The 18,216-nt window shown below is 29.6% G+C and overlaps 1 protein-coding gene across 1 annotated transcript in view; it reads left to right on the top strand.

The window, feature by feature from the left end:
- The first annotated feature begins 676 nt into the window (after positions 1 to 676).
- trol (terribly reduced optic lobes) overlaps positions 677 to 18,216 on the top strand; it is a 30,444-nt gene continuing 12,904 nt past the window's right edge. The window contains exons 1-19 of the mRNA XM_075734087.1: positions 677 to 983; positions 1,460 to 2,208; positions 2,270 to 4,150; positions 11,997 to 13,224; positions 13,471 to 13,689; positions 13,806 to 13,931; positions 13,999 to 14,118; positions 14,342 to 14,470; positions 14,885 to 14,948; positions 15,195 to 15,244; positions 15,861 to 15,977; positions 16,080 to 16,469; positions 16,551 to 16,601; positions 16,717 to 16,915; positions 16,995 to 17,099; positions 17,309 to 17,358; positions 17,829 to 17,909; positions 17,992 to 18,050; positions 18,125 to 18,194. Coding sequence (XP_075590202.1) covers positions 3,854 to 4,150; positions 11,997 to 13,224; positions 13,471 to 13,689; positions 13,806 to 13,931; positions 13,999 to 14,118; positions 14,342 to 14,470; positions 14,885 to 14,948; positions 15,195 to 15,244; positions 15,861 to 15,977; positions 16,080 to 16,469; positions 16,551 to 16,601; positions 16,717 to 16,915; positions 16,995 to 17,099; positions 17,309 to 17,358; positions 17,829 to 17,909; positions 17,992 to 18,050; positions 18,125 to 18,194 — 3,355 coding nt within the window. The 5' untranslated portion in view covers positions 677 to 983; positions 1,460 to 2,208; positions 2,270 to 3,853. The remainder of the gene's footprint in view (positions 984 to 1,459; positions 2,209 to 2,269; positions 4,151 to 11,996; positions 13,225 to 13,470; positions 13,690 to 13,805; positions 13,932 to 13,998; positions 14,119 to 14,341; positions 14,471 to 14,884; positions 14,949 to 15,194; positions 15,245 to 15,860; positions 15,978 to 16,079; positions 16,470 to 16,550; positions 16,602 to 16,716; positions 16,916 to 16,994; positions 17,100 to 17,308; positions 17,359 to 17,828; positions 17,910 to 17,991; positions 18,051 to 18,124; positions 18,195 to 18,216) is intronic.

The following is an 18,216-nucleotide window of genomic DNA, read 5'->3' as shown; positions in this document are numbered from 1 at the left end:
ATCCAAAAGAAAAAAACCCAATAACCATCCACTTGGCTATATTCAAAGAAAATATACCACCGACTTTGGACTATAAGCTTCTTCTCTCTCTCTCTCTCTCTTTTTCACTCATTCGTTCGCTCTCCACATGGACAAAAAGATAATAATGACAGAAAATTATTTCTATCGGGTATTCGCATGAATTGACACCTTTCACCGAAAATATATTCCGGGTTTTATATTAGGAATTATTATTGTACGAAAATTGTTTTTTGCTATCGTCGGTCACGTTGGTCAAGAATTTTTTTTTAGTTTTGTTTCTCATTTTCGCTGCTGTCACTTATCGTTTCATCATATGGGGTATTACATTTTATGAGAAACAAAAAAAAAAATTTTTTTTCTATTCCAAAATCTAATTCTTTTTTTTTCCTGCTGATCCATAATAGGTTTATTCATCATGTCTCGATATGTAAAGAACCGGATAATTCGGATTCTCGGCCATTGTTGTTGTGGTTGCCAAAAAAAAAAATTGTTATAACAAACATGAATTTTTTTTTGGGCGTGTTTACTATTTTTTTTTCTTCAATTCTGGTTACATTCAATTCAACCTCTTCATTCTCAAACAAAAAAAAAATTCGCCCTGATTATATTATATTATCAAACAAAAACTATCAACAAATTAACGAACAAAAAAAAATGAAGATCATCATCATCATCATCATGTTGTTGTTGTTGTTGTGATTCATTCATTTACCATTTATTGTTTTTCAAAAAATTATCATTGTCTGTGTGTGTGTGCATATAATATACATCGATTATGAAGAAAACAAGACGACAAAGATTTAATCGAAAATTTTCCACATTGAATAATGAAATCATGTGTGTGGCCAACATGAACCACCACCACCATTGGCGCACCATTGTATGTCATAGTTTTCAACATTGAAAAAAAAATGTCAAAATTGAGATATGTAAAACGAGTCTAGTAAGGCGTAAGGGAAAAGGTATGACATTTTTATCTATAAATTATTGATATTATCATGAACCTAATGTGATATATATCCAAGTGATGATCGAAAATTGGTTTGTGTGTGTGTGGAACCAACCAATCAACCAACTAACCATACTGTGTACACCTGCTGTTTGATGATTGGATAATGATGATGATGATTTTTTTTGTCTCCCATTTTCACCCACTGTATTAGTTTTCTTTGTTTTGATGATATCTGGTCATTTCATGGTCATTTTATTTATGTTTTTAATTTTATAAATTCTGAGATTCGTGTGCGTGGGTTTCGTTGTGTGTGTATGACAAACCAAGAAAAATTTTTCATCATAAACAAGATGAAAATGAGAAAATTTCATTGTTTTTTATTTCGTTCATTCAAGTTTATGAGTACACCAGAACTTCTCATTTATATAATGATAATGATGATGATAATTAATTATTATTTTTTTCTTCTTTTTTTTTATTTTCCAGGTTGGTAAAACAACAACAACGACAACAACCACGAATCTAGAACAGAACAAAAAAAAACCAACAAACAAAGCAAAATATTCCTGGTCATTTATGATGATAATATCATCATCATCATCATCAAGAGAAAATGTCATAACAGCAGCATTTGGTAACGATAATCGACCAAAAAACAGAAAATTGTTATCATTAATGAGACTCTATAGAAACGGCACTAATGAGACCAAACAAATACATTCAAGTATAATCTATCTATCTATCTATCCATATATGTGATATGATATGATCCAACATTACAGGTGTATCTTTTTTTCTTCAATTCATTTATATACAGTGAATAATTCATCTTGAAAATATTTTATTTTTCCCTTTAGTCTTTCGTTAGGGCATCTGGTTCATCAACCATCAAAAAGAATGAAGATAATGAAACTGTCAAGATAATAATAAAGAATTGTAAATTTATAATAGTGGACTATAATTTTAGTGGTCCATTCTTTTCGGATTCATTACTAAAAGATTATCCACATAGAGAGAATTTATCATCATCAATGAATGAATGAACGAACAAATGTCGAAAGTTGGAATTAACTTTTGTTTTCATTTCAACACATCATTCACTGCATTTTTTTTTGTTTCTTTTATCCAAATCCTACTATTGTTACATGAAATGGATTTGCAAGAAGACTATCTGTAAAATTTTTTGGACACAAAAAAAGGATGAATTTCAAGTGTTCTACTACCAAGGCAAAAAGGCAAGAAATGAAAAAAAAACTTTTATCAACATTCATTCATTCATTCTTTCTTTTTTTCCAGGCCATTGTTGAACTGTTCTTAATTCTTTTGTAAACAAGGAAAAAAAAGCCCCCAGAACAAGCACAACAAACGATTCGAAATGGTGGCCACATTCACACACACACACAATCGTGAAACCATGAATGTGGATGAATTATGGGGACCGAAACAAAAACCACCAACAAAATGGAAACAAACAAACAAGAAAAAAAATCTTACAGTTCTACCATTCACGACGAATGTATCGTTTGTATCGAATAACAAAACAAAACAAAAAAAAATGTATAGAATTGAGGAATAGTGGACGAAACAGCGAAAAAAAAATCCGCAACAAACGCGACGACGAATATCCCGGTAGTAGCATTATTCAAAATGCCATAAGAAACAAAAAAAAAAATTTTTTCCCGATTCGAATCAAATCAAATCGACCAGCACAACGATGAGAATGCACCAGCAGCAGCTACAGAAGCCTAACCAACCATCGTTATGAAACTTTCGCTTTCACCAAGTTCAATATTCAAAATAGTTTATTTGAATCAAGTGAACACACCATTGCCACACATACAGTCAGTTGAATTCTCATTCCATGTGAAACGACCAACAAGCAAGCAAAACAAGTCAAATTGTCAAATTTTGTTTTGGTAGTGTCTCAAGACCCAGGGAATAGTGCTGCTGTTGAATCGTTCGAGTTGTAGTAGTACAATTCTGGAATGGTTGGTTTTTTTTCCGAGGGTAAAACATTCAAAAATTCATTCAAGCCTAAAACTCGACCAGTGAGATTGGGAAAAAAAACCAGAAACCAACTTTTCTAGTAAATCAACCAGTAAAGTAACCGATCACATCACTACTTCTTCTTCTTGGTTTTTTTTCGAAATTGTTTTCACTTGGCTTTTACTGCTGTTCCAGCAACGAAAAAAAAACAAAACAAAATTTCGGTCACAATCATCATTGCAGTAGTTGTTTCTTTCCTTCTTGTTGTGCCAAAGCAAAAAAAACAACAACAAAAAAAAGCAAAATTGAAATCGATTTCCAATCAAATCCATTACGACAACGACAACGATGTTGATGATGACCTAAGAAGAATCAATCAATCGACAAGAAAAAAACATCAAATTTCATCTTCTTTTGTTTTTTTCTTCGTGAGCTTTTTTCTATTTCTTCTTCTTATTTGAATTTTTTTTCTCTCTCTGACAGTGATCATCTTGTTGTTTTTGTTGTTGTGATTAATTCCATCTGTGTCTCTGTGTATGTATGTTTTGTAATCGTGCAATATTTTACAAGATTCCAAGATCCAAGATTAACATCATATAATGAAATATATATACGTATATTAATACGGATTTAATCCCTGAAAAACAAAATATTCATCATTGTAATAATATATGTGTGTACGATAAACAACAACGACGACAACAACACAGCAACAACAACAACAACAACAACAAAAGAAATTAATGTGCTAACAAAAGACTAAAATGTCACAATGAATTTGAAAATGGAAATAATTCTGTAAATGGCAATTTTTTCCAGAATAGAAAGAATTTGATTGTCTTATATATTTGTTTAGTCTGTGTGTGTGTGTGTGTTTGTATTTCGATAACAATCATGTTGCCAATAATCAATGATGATCAATCAAATTTGAATTCAAAATCGATATCGATAATAATGAATAAAACAACAACAACAACAACGATGATGATGATGAAGATGATAAGAATTGTGAATAATTTATTTACAATCAAATCATCACCATCATTATCATTTTTATTATCAATGATGATAATTATCATGACGGCAATTATTATTCTACCATCATCATCATCATCATCATCACTATCGATATCTGAATCATCCATCACTGGAACAACAACATCATCATACTATGTTATGGCTGATTCAAATGTAAGTGATTTTTATTTTTTTTTTTTTTTTGATTTTCTAATCGAAAAAATTGAAATTGAAGAAAAAAAAATTTCACTAATACATTATTTTGTGTGTTGATGCATAAGTTTCTTCGTTCTTTCGTTCGTTTTTTCTGATGTTCCTGGAACATTTCAACCAAAAAAAACTGAAAAAACTGGATAGTGAAAAATTGATGATTGAAACCAGTTACCAGTAGAGAGAATATAAGAAAAATAACCGATCCAGAATTACACAACAAAAAGCAATCAACCGACCAACGAATCAAAAAAAAAAAAAATTCTTTCTGAGAGAGTGAGAGAGAAAATAATTCTCTAAACACTTTTTTTCTGTTCGAATGATGATGATTACCATACCAGACATAAATAGAAAAAATTCTTATTCCATTTTGTCCACAAAAAAGTGAGCAGAAAAAAAACTCATTTCAAAGTTGTATACGGAAGAATTTTAGTAGATAGATAGATATTCTTTGGAATCAATTTTTATTTTTTGTTTTTGCACTTCAACTACACAGAAGCTCTTAATTCTCAACTCTCATACTCTATTGATAATAATGATGATGTGTCAGTGTCTTGTAAGCATCATTATCATCATCATTATTGTTGTTGTTGTTGTTTGTGTTTGGTAGATGCAAAGTTGTGCTAAATTAATAATATTTTCCACATGTAACTAATATGATAATGTGGGCGTGTGTGTGTGTGTGTGTTTTTAAATAAATAAAGAATGAAAAGGTTGAAAAAAAAAGGAAAAAGAATTTTATTGGCTTTTTTCGTAGCCTGTTTATTATTAATAAAACAGGTGGATAGAATTGTGAATCTAACAGAGAAATTTTTTTCAGTTTACAAAATAACGAATTTGATTATGATGATGATGAAAATTTTTTTTGTTTGAAAATGTTTAGCTTTCATTTCTCTATATTTTTCCTGGGTTATTGATTCTATAAACATGCTGTGTATGCACATTATACACAAATAACATCAAATAAACATTGAATCAGAAAAAAAACCAGAACTGATCCAATTTTTGATGATGATGATGATGATTAGTATTTTGGTGGTCTGTGTGGGTGGGTGGGTGTGTGTGCGATTGATTATTTATTTGCTGGTTTGATTTGAACCAAAAAAAAAATGAAAGAAAAACAAAATTTTTTTTTTGTATATACAAAAACCAAGAAAAAAAACTCGACGAAAACTGTATCAAAATCAAAAACAAATACACACACACACACACACACACACACACTGAGAGTCAATCAAATCGACAAATTCACATTGAATGAATGAATGAATTGTGAATTGTGAATGAAAGAAAAAAAAACCTAAATTTAGTAACCAAAAAAAAAAAAAAAAAGAAAAAGAATTTCCAGATTTTCTTTCTTGTGTCTATATAATAGATTCAAACAGTCTACTACTACTTGTTGTTGCTTTTATTTATTCATTCATTCAAAATTGAGAATATAAAATAATGAATTCTGTATTCTGTATATATCAAATTATAAACAACAAATGATGATGATGATGATGAGGGCAAAAATAAACACACATTGATACATTGTATTCAATCAATTTTCGAATTTTAAATTCAGGTCATCCATAGAGGTACATAAATTATCTATATATCTATATAAATATTCAGTGATTCTTTTAATTAATTCTTTGGTATGACGAGAGAGAAAGAAAAAAAAATTTTAAAGTGTTCTCGAAAAATGAATGAATAAATTTCTCTTTTCACATTCTTTTCATGTGTGTATGTGTTTCATTTAACATTTAACTTGCTTTTTTTTTGTTCTCAATTCAATCGATTCAAGTGAAACAAAACACAAGATGGAAAAGTAATGTGGCAAAAAAAAATGAATTTTCCATTTATGCTTTCAATCTCCGTCGTCATCTTCATCATCATCAGTGCGGAAAAAATGAAAAAGAAATCTGAGAGAATAATGGAAAGCCAGGGCAAAAAAAAAATTCTATGTGAGAATGGATGCAAAAAGAGAAAACAAATCTTTTTCTTATTTGCAAAAAAAAAAAAAATAGCCAGAACCAACAAGAAAAAAAAAATAAAAACCAGAAATCTAAACTCTAAATAACAAGAATCTCGATGAGAAGAAAAGAAAAGAAGATTGAAATATTCCAAAAACCCAAGAAAATGATTTTTTTCCATAAGAAAAAATTATCCTGGATTTTTTTTTCAATGAAAAAAAAGAGAAAATCTCGATATTCACCTTGTTTTTGACATGATTATAGATTTTGATCCATTGAAATGACTTGACATTTTTTTTTTGGTAGTATGCTAGATGGGATTTTCTGTGTTTTTTTTTTAATATATATTGTGAATGAAAATCCATCAAATATCTGCTTTGCTATAGCATCAATCAATAGTGGTGGTGATGTCTATTTTGTATCCATTTTCAGATTTTCAGTGCATAGAAAAATGTCAAATTTTTTTTTTGTTTAATACCGGTGTGTGTGTGTGTGTGTGTGTGTGTGTGTAAAGTAATACGGTATTATAATATCTTGTTTTCATGTCAAAATTTCCAAAAAAAAATTTCATCCATTTTTCTTTTGTTCCACGACCACCACGACTGAATGAGAAGAAAGAAAAAAAATTGATTTATTCAAAATACAAAATGGGCCATAGATTTGAAAAACGAGAAAAAAAATCACTTACCGAATATATCCATGGTCTATAGGTTTTTTTTTCAATTTGCATCCATTGAAATATTCGTTACCATAATCATCATTGTATGCTGGAAATAATAAAAAAAAATAAAAACGCTGCAATGTATCATAATGGCAAAATGATTAGTTTTTTTTCAATTTCGCCCCTGTTTTATAACAAAGAAAAAAAACTCGAGTTTTTTTTCTCTCTTTTTTTTCGAGAATAAAATTATTCAATATGGCCTCTGTATGATGATGATGATGTTCTGATTCTGACACCAACACCCTAGCAGAATATTCCATGTTTAAATATGACGATAACATTTTGTTTAACAACAACAACAACAACAGTAGCTCAACAGCAGCAGCAGCAACAAAAAAAAGTTTAACCCTTTTTTTCCATGTTTAATTTGATGTTGAAAAAAAAGAATCAAAAGTAATTTTTCATCATTTTTTTCCATTCATTCATTCACAAAACAGTTAAATTCTTATACTATGTATGTATTCGTTTATTTTTTTATGCATGAAAGTGGGTGTAAGTATAACGTAGAAGAATAACGAAAAAAAAGAAAAAAATTCTTGAAAATCTCTTTTGTCTTGTCTTGTCGTACACCAAGAGATTTAGTTATTGCCACCCTTACCACCACCACCATTATTATTATTATTATTATGAGCCATTATTATTATTATGGCATATAACGTAAGTGAAAGTAAGATAGTCCAAAGTGGAATGAAAACGAAACGAAACAAAAAAAAAGAAGATAAATCGAATCGATTTTCAAGAACCCTGAATAGAAAGTTTTTTTTCTTGGTTTCCATTCACTTCTTTTTTTTCTTAAACTTTTTTTTTCTTTGTTTTTTTTCTATTTTTATTCCAGGAACACACAAAAAAAAGAGAGAAAGAGAAAAAGAAAGTCTTGAGGTGATTCATGATCATGGTGATGATGATGATGATGATACACAGTTCCAGGATCATTCATTCATTTATTTTGGTTGTAAGAAATGAAAACAAAACAAAAAAAAACATTATCTGTCGACAGCATAAAATAGATGATGATGATGATGATGATCGTCTTTGTTTACAATGTTTTTTTTTCTTCTTCCGATTATTGTTGCTGTTGAGATTGTTGTATATTATATATTCAGTTTATTATCATTATGTAATTATGGATAAGATTCATTCATTCATTCATTACAATCAAAAAACATTTGGATCAATCATCGATTCATTGAATGTGCTTGAATAAAAGAAAAAGATCAATTTTTATTTTGTTATGATGGTGTTGTTCACTTCTTCCTTCCATTAGAAATATCCATCAATTATCGATCATCATCATCATCATCATCATCAGCAGTAGCAACAACATAAACAGGAAAAAAGATAACAACAACGCCCACACAGACACCCACTTACCTTATCATCTATCTGCCAAACAAACAAAAAAAAAGTTACTTACTTACCTTACCTTACCTTACCTCTAAATTCTAACAAAACAAAAAAAAAAAAAAGAATATTCCAGTGTAAAACAAAAAGTCATGCGAATACAAAAACATTCATTCAAATCATTTTTTTTTTCATTTGTTCATACATGTCAAGAACAAAAAAAAAGTAGAAAAAACGAAACAGAAAACAGAAAACAAAATGTCATGTTTTTTTCTCTTTTTTTCTTGTTGTTTTTTTGTATCTTTGTGTTTTTTTTTTGGCTCTTTGTGTGTTTGTGTTTTTCATCATCATCATCATCATCATTAATGATGAAATAAGAATAAGTTTTTTGTTGTTGTTGTTGTTGTAGTTGTTGTTTTATTTTGAAATGAAAATAAAAAGAAATTATCCATGGAAAACAACATTAACAACAACAACAACAACAACAACAACAACAAGAAAATGAACATTGTTGAAAAGGTTACTGGAACACAAGAGTAAAGCATTTGATAGAATTGTACAAAAAGATTGGATGGTTGGATGTTTTTAAGCTGAGTAATACACACACACATGTCAGTCTGGTGATTAAATATGCAGATTCTTGTTAAGAATTTTTTTTTCTTTGTTGATTTGTATTTCATTCATGAATACGGCCTGAAGATAGATTGATGATGATGATGATGATGATTTCGGCAATATCGAATTCGTTGAATTTTGCTCTGTTGTTGTTATTTTTTTTTCTTGTTTTCGTTGTTGTTGTTGTAAATGAATGCAAAAGATAAAAGATGAAGAATCCGGGAATTTTTTTTTTGAAAAACAAAGAAAGCATTCGGCCAAAATAACTAAAATTGGTTCAGTTTTTGTTGTCGTTGTTCAGTTGTTGTTGTAAAAATAGCCGTTTGAAAATGTTCGAAAACAACCCTAAGGAGATTTGTGTATACTAGCAAAAAAAAAAAAAAAAAAAAATTAGCGAATGGCAAGATGTTCATTTTGGTTGTTCATCTGGTTTTCTTTTTTTTTGTAATTATTCTGGATTTTCTGGTTTTCTTTATATTTATTTATTTGTTGTTATTCTTGTCATCATTATCATGGAAAACAAGTTTACTTTAATTCCTTGTTTGAAAGAAAAAAACCGATTTTTTTTCTCGTTAATTGCTTTGGAATTTTTTTTCTGTTTTCTTTTTTTTTCTGTTTTTTTTCCATTCGTTGCCGAACAAGAACCAAGAATATTTTGTTAAGAATATGATGTTGAATCATTTAAAAATTCAAATGATTAATTGTGTGCATGTTGAGTTCATTGAATTCATTTTTTTTTTGGAATTTTCATTTTTCAATTCTTGATTATCATGATTAGCTTCATCATATGGATGATGATTGGGCGGACAGATTCTGTTTGTGTATATCATGTTGGGCGTTTCTTAACTTGGTGTTAGTGTATGAGAAATGAATATATGCAAATTATTTCCATTCTTTTTTTTACATAAAACTAGGTGATGATGATGATGGTGATGGTTTTGTCATCTAACACATGTCATAATCATCAAAATTTTGCGAGTGTGAGTGTATGTGACACTTACCATTATTATAATCATCATCATCATCATCATCATCATCATTTGTCATGACTATAATGATCGGGTTTAGATATGATGATGATGATGATCATTTTCCATTTCAATTTTGCCAATTTTTTTTTCATTTGATGAATTCATGAATTTTATTTATTTATTTATTCACGTTCATTCAATTCAAAACCTTTAATCACACAATGATCATTATTATTTCGTTTTTGTTCCAAATAATTTTTATTCTGGAACAAGAATTATTATTGCCATTTTGTCGTGGTTGTTGTTGTTGTTGTTCAAGTATAATATAATGATTAATACTTAATGTGTGTGTGTGTCGGTGTGTAAATCACATAACTGTATAGCATAAATATGCACGAATGAATGGTTTTTTGGCGAAAAAGTTTCATGTTTTTTTTTGTTGTTGTTGCTGTGTCACTATCAAACTCTTGGTTCATGTTATTTCATGTTCCAATTTTGAATGATGACATTCATTTTTTTTTTAGGATCAATCAATTTCAATTCAATAATATAGTTGTTGAGTATCTTTTTTCTTGCTGGATTTTTGGATTCAAATTCCAAATTCAATCCAAGATAGAGAGAGAGAAAGAGAGCTAGAAATCAAAGTTTTTTCTTCGATTTCAAAATCATATTCTGAATCACAATGTATCTATGTGCAACTTGGGCAAAATGAAGAATAAAAAAAAAGAAACTTGAACTATAGAATAAAAAAAAGTTATTCAAGAATCTAAAATTAACACATACACACACACACACACACACAAATAGTTTGGTGTTTTATACGAAGTTTTTGTTTATCCACTAATGATCACCTTGTTCAACACAGCATAACATGCACAAGTGTTTTGAGAATGAATGGTTGAAGTGTTGAAATATTATGCATATGATGACATGATGATGATGATGGTGACAAAAATCTCAAACATGATTATGCGTGTGTGTGTGTGCACGATGTATATAAATATGTAAATTTAGCTTTTCTTTTCTTTCACACTTTTTTTTTTGGTTGGTTGGTTGGTTGGTTGGTGCAACAAAAAAAAAGAATCCTGTAATTACCCGACAAGCCAGCCAGCCAACCAACCAAAATCAAATTCATTTTCGACATTTGATTTTTTTTCTTTTAGTTTTTTTTCGCAGTCACGATACACACACATCCACTTACCTTTTTTTTTTCTTCACACTTAATTGCTGTAATGTTGTTTGGTTGAAATGGGAAGTATGTGTGTGTGTGTGTGTGTGTAAATAGCCGGATTTTTGCCATGCGCAGCTAACTGATTGACTGCTAACAGTGCATTATAATTAATAATCATAATCATATCATATCATATCATTTTTTTATGTACTTGGAACCAAAAAAAAAAAAAAAAAAAAATAATGACGATCCATTTTTCACAAAAAAAAAAATTTTTTTTTTTAATTGACAAGAAATTCTATAGAATTTCTTAGGAAATGTGTTGAAACAAGAAAAACAAAAATTCTACTTACACCTCAAATATCTTAGGATGAAGAATGTATTGTTGACAAGAAAAACAAAAATTCTACTTACACCTCAAATACATCTTATGGATGAAGAATTTATTCGTTGAAAAGATTTAAAGATATATCTGTTGTGTAGTGGTGGTGGTGGTGACGGTGTTTTTGTATTGCATTATTGCATGACTTGACTATTTTTATACAGAAAAAAAGCATTAGCAAATTCAAAGATTTTTTTTCCCCTCCATCTAACTGGTTGGTTGGTTGGTTGGTTGGGAAATCATGATTTATGAAACATTATCACATTTCAATGTGTGTGTGTGTGTGTATGTATGTTTCGTGTTCGAAATGATCATCACCCAAAAATGAATGAAATGAAAATGAAAATGAAAGTGGTATCATTATATCATCATATACAAACACACACACATTTATAACAATATAATGAAAAATGAATTTGTGATTTCAATTTTTTGATTCGTTTTCTGGTGGTTGCAACAAAAAAAAAAAAAATGGCAACGGAATGGTTTTTTCTTTCTTTTTTTTCGGCTTTGGTTTCTCATGGCCGATGATGATGATAGGATTGGATTTTTGGAACATTCGAAATCACTCCATAACATCATTTATGAATACGACATTTTTTTCCTGTTGACATTCGAATTTATTCTTTGTTTTTTTTTCCAAACCTATAGGTTGGTGGTGGTGGTGGTGGTAGTAGCAATTATGTTTACAATGAAAATCCAAAAAAATTTTGGTCCAAAATTTTGCAATCACATACACCAATTATCCATCATGATGAGACCATTAATAATCATCAATTATCATCAAATGATGGTAAAAATCATCCAAATCTATCAGTACATGATCGATCGCAACGAAAAAATTTTAAAAAGAAAAAATTATTAAAAAATACAAATTCCGTCCCTCATAATCATCATCATCATCATAATCTTGAACGTTCATCTTTGCTACAGCAACAACAACAACAACAATCATCATCATCAAATCATCGACAACAACAACGAAGACGACAACGACGAAAATTTAAATCTAAATTGTCAAGTAAAAAGAATAATGATCCCATTATCGATAACGACAATGGTAACAACAACAATAATAATAATCATAGAGCTATTTCGATCAAATTTCATTCAAATTTAAATCACAAAAAACGATTTATTCAACAACAAAAACAACAACAACAACAGAAAGGAATCGAATGGAAAAATTCAAAGAAAATGATGAAAAAAACCAATAATGGTAAGAGAAAAAATAAACATCAAGTTTTTTGGCCAACCGAATCGGATAATATCGATGATGATGATGATGATGTTGACAATGACGATGAAGACGATGACGACGACGATGACGACGACGAAGACAATGATGAAGCTGATGATGAATTTGAATATATTTATGAAGATAATCGACCGGATATTTATCAAGAGTCAAAGGTCGGATCAGATTTAGATCATCATCAGCAAAAAGAATCACACATTGAAAATAATGATGAAGATAATGAACCTGACAACTACAACAACAACTACGACGACGATGACGATGAAAATGAAGATGATGAAAATTTGGCCCAATTTAATCATAATAATAATAATTCGCATATCAAGATAATTCATCATCATCATCATGATGAACCACCGCCTATAAATTCATCATCAATTATCACTGCCATTACAAATGTCACCATTGCTACTGCTGCAATGGCAACAACGACAATGACAACAACAACGACAACGACGACGACAACCACAGCCACCAATATTGATGAAGATTTATGTTCAAAACATGAATTTCATTGCCGTATAGATGGTTATTGTATACCGATTGAACAACGTTGTGATGGTTGGATACAATGTACGGATCGTACCGATGAAGATGATTGTTCAGCTTCATTTACAAAAGGTTTGAATTGCAATGAATAAATGAATGAATGAATTGTGAATGAATATCATTTTATTATTGAATGAATGACTATATCACGATAGAATTCGATTAGTATCCCAGATTTTATAGAGTGATTGATTGTGATCGATTTTTGATAACGTTTTTTTTGTTTTGTTTTATTTCTTTGTTGAATGTGTGTGTGGGTGTGGATATTTATTTTTTTTTTTTGGCTTTTTTCTCATTATTCACATTGCACACACACAGAATGTCGTCCAGATGAATTTCAATGTTATGATGGCCTTTGCCTTTCACAAAGACAACGTTGTGATGATCATCCTGATTGTCATGATGGTAGTGATGAACGTGATTGCCATTGTCAAGCAAATCAATTTCGTTGCCATTCAATTTTTCAATGTATTGATAGCCGTTTACGTTGTGATTATAAATATGATTGTTTTGATCATACTGATGAGCTTCATTGTGGTATGTTATGTTATTTCATTCAATTTTTTTTTTCGTTTACTTTTTTTTCAAAAAAAAAATTAATTAATTTAATTGAATTGAATTGTTTTTCATTTTCATTTCAATTGATAATCTAGAAGAAAATGTTTGTGCATTTGGACAATTTCGTTGCTCAAATGGCCAATGTATATCGGAACGTTTAAAATGTAATGCAATTAAAGATTGTCTTGATGGATCCGATGAAATGATCGACGATTGTATGGGTAAGTTGTTAAGGTTTTAAAAAATAAATGATGATAAATTTTTTATTTCAATTTTTTTTTAAATTAGTAAAACATTGTCGTCCAGATCAATTTCGATGTCATGATGGCCAGAAATGTATTTCAAAACAATTATTATGTAATAATGAATATGATTGTTTCGATGGTAGTGATGAACTTCAATGTATCGGTATGTAATTATGATAATCATCATTGAAAAACATACACACACACACACACACACATACACAGACAAACAAAAAACGATCAATAATCTTTAATCATATCATTGATTTTTACTATTTCTTTTTTTTCCACATTTCGACATGCATTTCCTGTTTCAATTTCATCGATTTTGTCTTTGCATTTCATTTCATTTCATTCATTCATTCATTCATTCATTCATTGATCAGTAAACAACAATGAATGTAATGAAGATAACAATATGTTTCGTTGTCGTGATGGCCAATGTATATCGAAAGATTTCCGTTGTAATTTTCATAAAGATTGTTTTGATGGTAGCGATGAGCTTGATTGTCAAAGTAAGTCACAATTCATTTCATTCCATTCCATTCCATTGATCGATCAATCTTTTTCTTCTTTGATTTCGATATATATTGTTTTTATATATTTATTTATCAAATACCCACACATACACACACACACATATACACGAAACGGAAATCGTATGTGTGTATGTGTGTGTGTGTGTGTGTGTGTGTGTGTGTTGTGTTTGTATTTGCTGAATTTGTTTTCAATATGTTTCTTTCCCTTAATTTTATTTGATGATTCGTAAACAAGAATCTAAATGTATAAACATCTACATCCATCTAACTAACTAATTCTGTTTACATTTCTCATTTTTAATGCTTTCTTTTTTTTTTGCTGCTGCTACTTTGTTGCATGTGGGTAAAAAAAAAATTTTCATCATCATCATCATCATGATAACAAATCAGTGATTTGTGGTGCACATGAATTTGAATGCCATACAGATGGCAATTGTATACATGAATCTTTAAGGTAAACATTTTTTTTTTTCATTTGATCATCAATTTTATGCTTTTTACTAATGTAATCTTTTTATTCAAATTTTTTTTTCATTCTGTTCAATAACATAATAATCTAATCTAATTATAATCATCAACAATGCTGACAACAACAATCGAACAATTCAATGCTTTTTTAACTTGTGTTTCTTTTTTACAAATTTCATGATGATTTTGTCATGTTTATTTCTCTGTCTGTCTGTGTGTGTGTGTGATGCAGATGTGATGGCTATTACGATTGTTACGATTTTTCTGATGAACAATATTGTGGTAAATATAATTTTTTGACATTTTTTTTGTTGTTGTTACCGTAAAAAAAAGTTTCACCACCATCTTATTGTCACACCAACCAACCAATCAGCTGTCAATCAATTGTGATTCAATTTTTTTCCCTTTATTTAATTAGCCTTTTTTCACATCACATGCATACAATTCATTGATAATTAGTGAAGAAAAAAATATGATCAAAATCAGATGAAAAAGTTTTTTTTTGCGTTTCACTTTCAGAATTGATTAGGTAGTAGTTTTACTTTGATTTGGAATTTTTTTTTACCATTCCAAAGCCAATTTGTTTCTCTCACATTCATCATTGTTTGCTTAATGAATAGTTTGGCAATTTTTTTTCTTTCTGTCTTTTTTTCTTTTGCCAAATCTAATCTAGCTAAGTGTTTCTCACTAACCACCACCACCACCACACACTAAAAGTCAAAGGGGTTATATGTGTGTGTGTGTCAGTGGTGTTTTTTTTCATTTCTTAAATTTTTTTTTCTTTTCTTTTCTTTTCCTTTTTTGGTTTTGATTTGATATTCTTGAGAACTGAATAATTTTTCTTCTTTTCCGGTTGGTTTTTCTCTATTCTCTTTTTCTGTTCTTTTTTTTCATTCAGAAAATCGAACTTGTCGTCTATCACAATTTCGTTGCAGTACTGGACTTTGTATTGATCGTGCATTACTTTGTAATGGAGAATCTGATTGTCCGGATCGTTCCGATGAATTGGAATGTTGTAAGTATCGATCTTTGTTGATGATCAAACTTTTTTTTTGTTTATCTGAATCTGAATGAATTTAATCTTTATTTATTCATACACACATTTCCGGATTTATAGGGATATGTCAAAAAGGTCAATATACATGTGCAAATGGTCGTTGTATTGATCAACGACAAAGATGTGATGATATACAAGATTGTCAAGATGGTTCAGATGAACAGGATTGTCCTAGACAGCAGATTGCATTACAAATCTATCCAGAAAGACAAACAGTACGACAAGGACAAGAAGCCGTATTTCGTTGTCGTGATGAAGGTGATTCTCGTTTACAAGTAGAATGGCGACGTGAAAATCGACAATCATTGCCACCGGAAGCTGTTGATAATCGTGGTCGTTTATTATTATTCAATGTACAATTGGATCATGCTGGTGTTTATGTTTGTTCTACCACTAGTGTTTCTGATGTACCTTTGGCACAAAAAGCAGCTTATCTTACTGTTCAACCAAGTAAGTTTTTTTTATTGTGGATTTGCTTTCAACTTGAAAAAAAAATCTTTCTTTTTTTCTCTCCTTTACAAACGCTACAAGCTTACGATTATGAGATAATGATCAATCATTTACCTCAAAATGATCAAGGAGGTTTGCATAACAATAATTTTCTTTTCTCTTAATGATTTTCTCATTGTGTTAACCCTTGCTTGATTTGTTTGTTTTTTTTGCCACTTTAACCAATTGATCGTTTTTGCTTAATCAGAAACTTATTCATCATCATCATCATCCACTGTTTCGACCATTGTTGATGATGACGATGATGTTGATATAGATATGAATGATGATAATGATGATGATGATGATGATGATCAACAACAACAACAACAACATCAACAACAAGGATGTAATGAAAATGAATTCATTTGTACTAATGGTGAATGTATTATGAAAGAGCATGTATGGTATGAAAATCAACCAATTTTATTTGAATGAATTTTTTTTATAAAAAATCACCTTTAATTTATTTAACAAAAACAAAAGCGACAAAGATCTTGATTGTTCCGATCAAAGTGATGAACAAAATTGTCAATGTGAACCAAATGAATTTCGTTGTACAAATGGTCTTTGTATATTGAAAGTTTATAGGTATTTTTCTCTCTCTCTCTCTCCCAATCAATCAATCAACCAAATTATGAAATTAACATTTTTCCATCAATTTCCATTTTTTTTCTTTCTCTCTCTCTCTCTCTTTTTTTTCTTTCATTTCACATTTTCCAATCCAAATCAATTAACCAATATATATGCAAACCACTTGCTTCATTCAAATCCAAATATCTTTCACCAAATAAATAAAGATGTGATATGGAAAATGATTGCGGTGATTATAGTGATGAACAATCATGTGGTAAATGTCATTATGGTCCAATTTGTTTTTCTTATGTTTCGAAAAAAATGAATTTTTTTTATTGCACAACACAATTTTATTTTTCCTGCATTGCATGTCTATAATTTATGTATGAATGTGGCTGTGTGTGGGTGTATATATGACATTAATTTTCATTAACCTGCTTTGTGTGTGTGTATGTATGCCCTAGTTTTAAAGTTTTTTTTTCACAGCAAATAAAATATTTCCCAAACCCAAAATTATAACGATGATGATGATGATGATGGGGTCGCCTACAAATTTTTCATTTTTTTTCCTTTCATCAGTTTTCATTTTCATTGATTTTATTTTTTTTTTATATATTTCAAATTCATTCATATACTGATTACATAATAACGATATTTGTTTTTTTTGTTTACTTTTTTTTTCACCATCATTTCCAACATCTCAATTGTCATTGAAATTATCATGGTGTGTGTGTGTGTGGGTAGATCAAGATGAAATGAATCATATGATGAATTCATCGTCAACATGTAAAATGAATGAATATCAATGTGAATCGGGTAATCAATGTATGTATTGTGAATCACACACACACAAAGGTTGATTGCGAAATTTTTTTGTTAATTCCGTTTTCCATTCCGAGATATATAGGTATACCGAAAAGTTTCCAATGTGATGGACGTTTCGATTGTCAGGATAAAAGTGATGAGGTATTTATTTTATTTTTTTCATTCATTCATTCAATCAACCAATCAATCTTTAATTCATTTTCACACACACATAGATTGGCTGCTCAAAACCAACGATTGTACAGAATCCAAGCCGTACAATCATTGCGGTAGAAGGTGAAACCGGTATGTTGTCAAAATCATAAAT

This window comes from Dermatophagoides farinae, chromosome 9, assembly GCF_024713945.1.
Source record: "Dermatophagoides farinae isolate YC_2012a chromosome 9, ASM2471394v1, whole genome shotgun sequence".
NCBI lineage: Eukaryota > Metazoa > Arthropoda > Arachnida > Sarcoptiformes > Pyroglyphidae > Dermatophagoides > Dermatophagoides farinae.
Note: the sequence above shows the minus strand (reverse complement) of the source record. Positions and strands in the feature narration are given on the sequence as shown.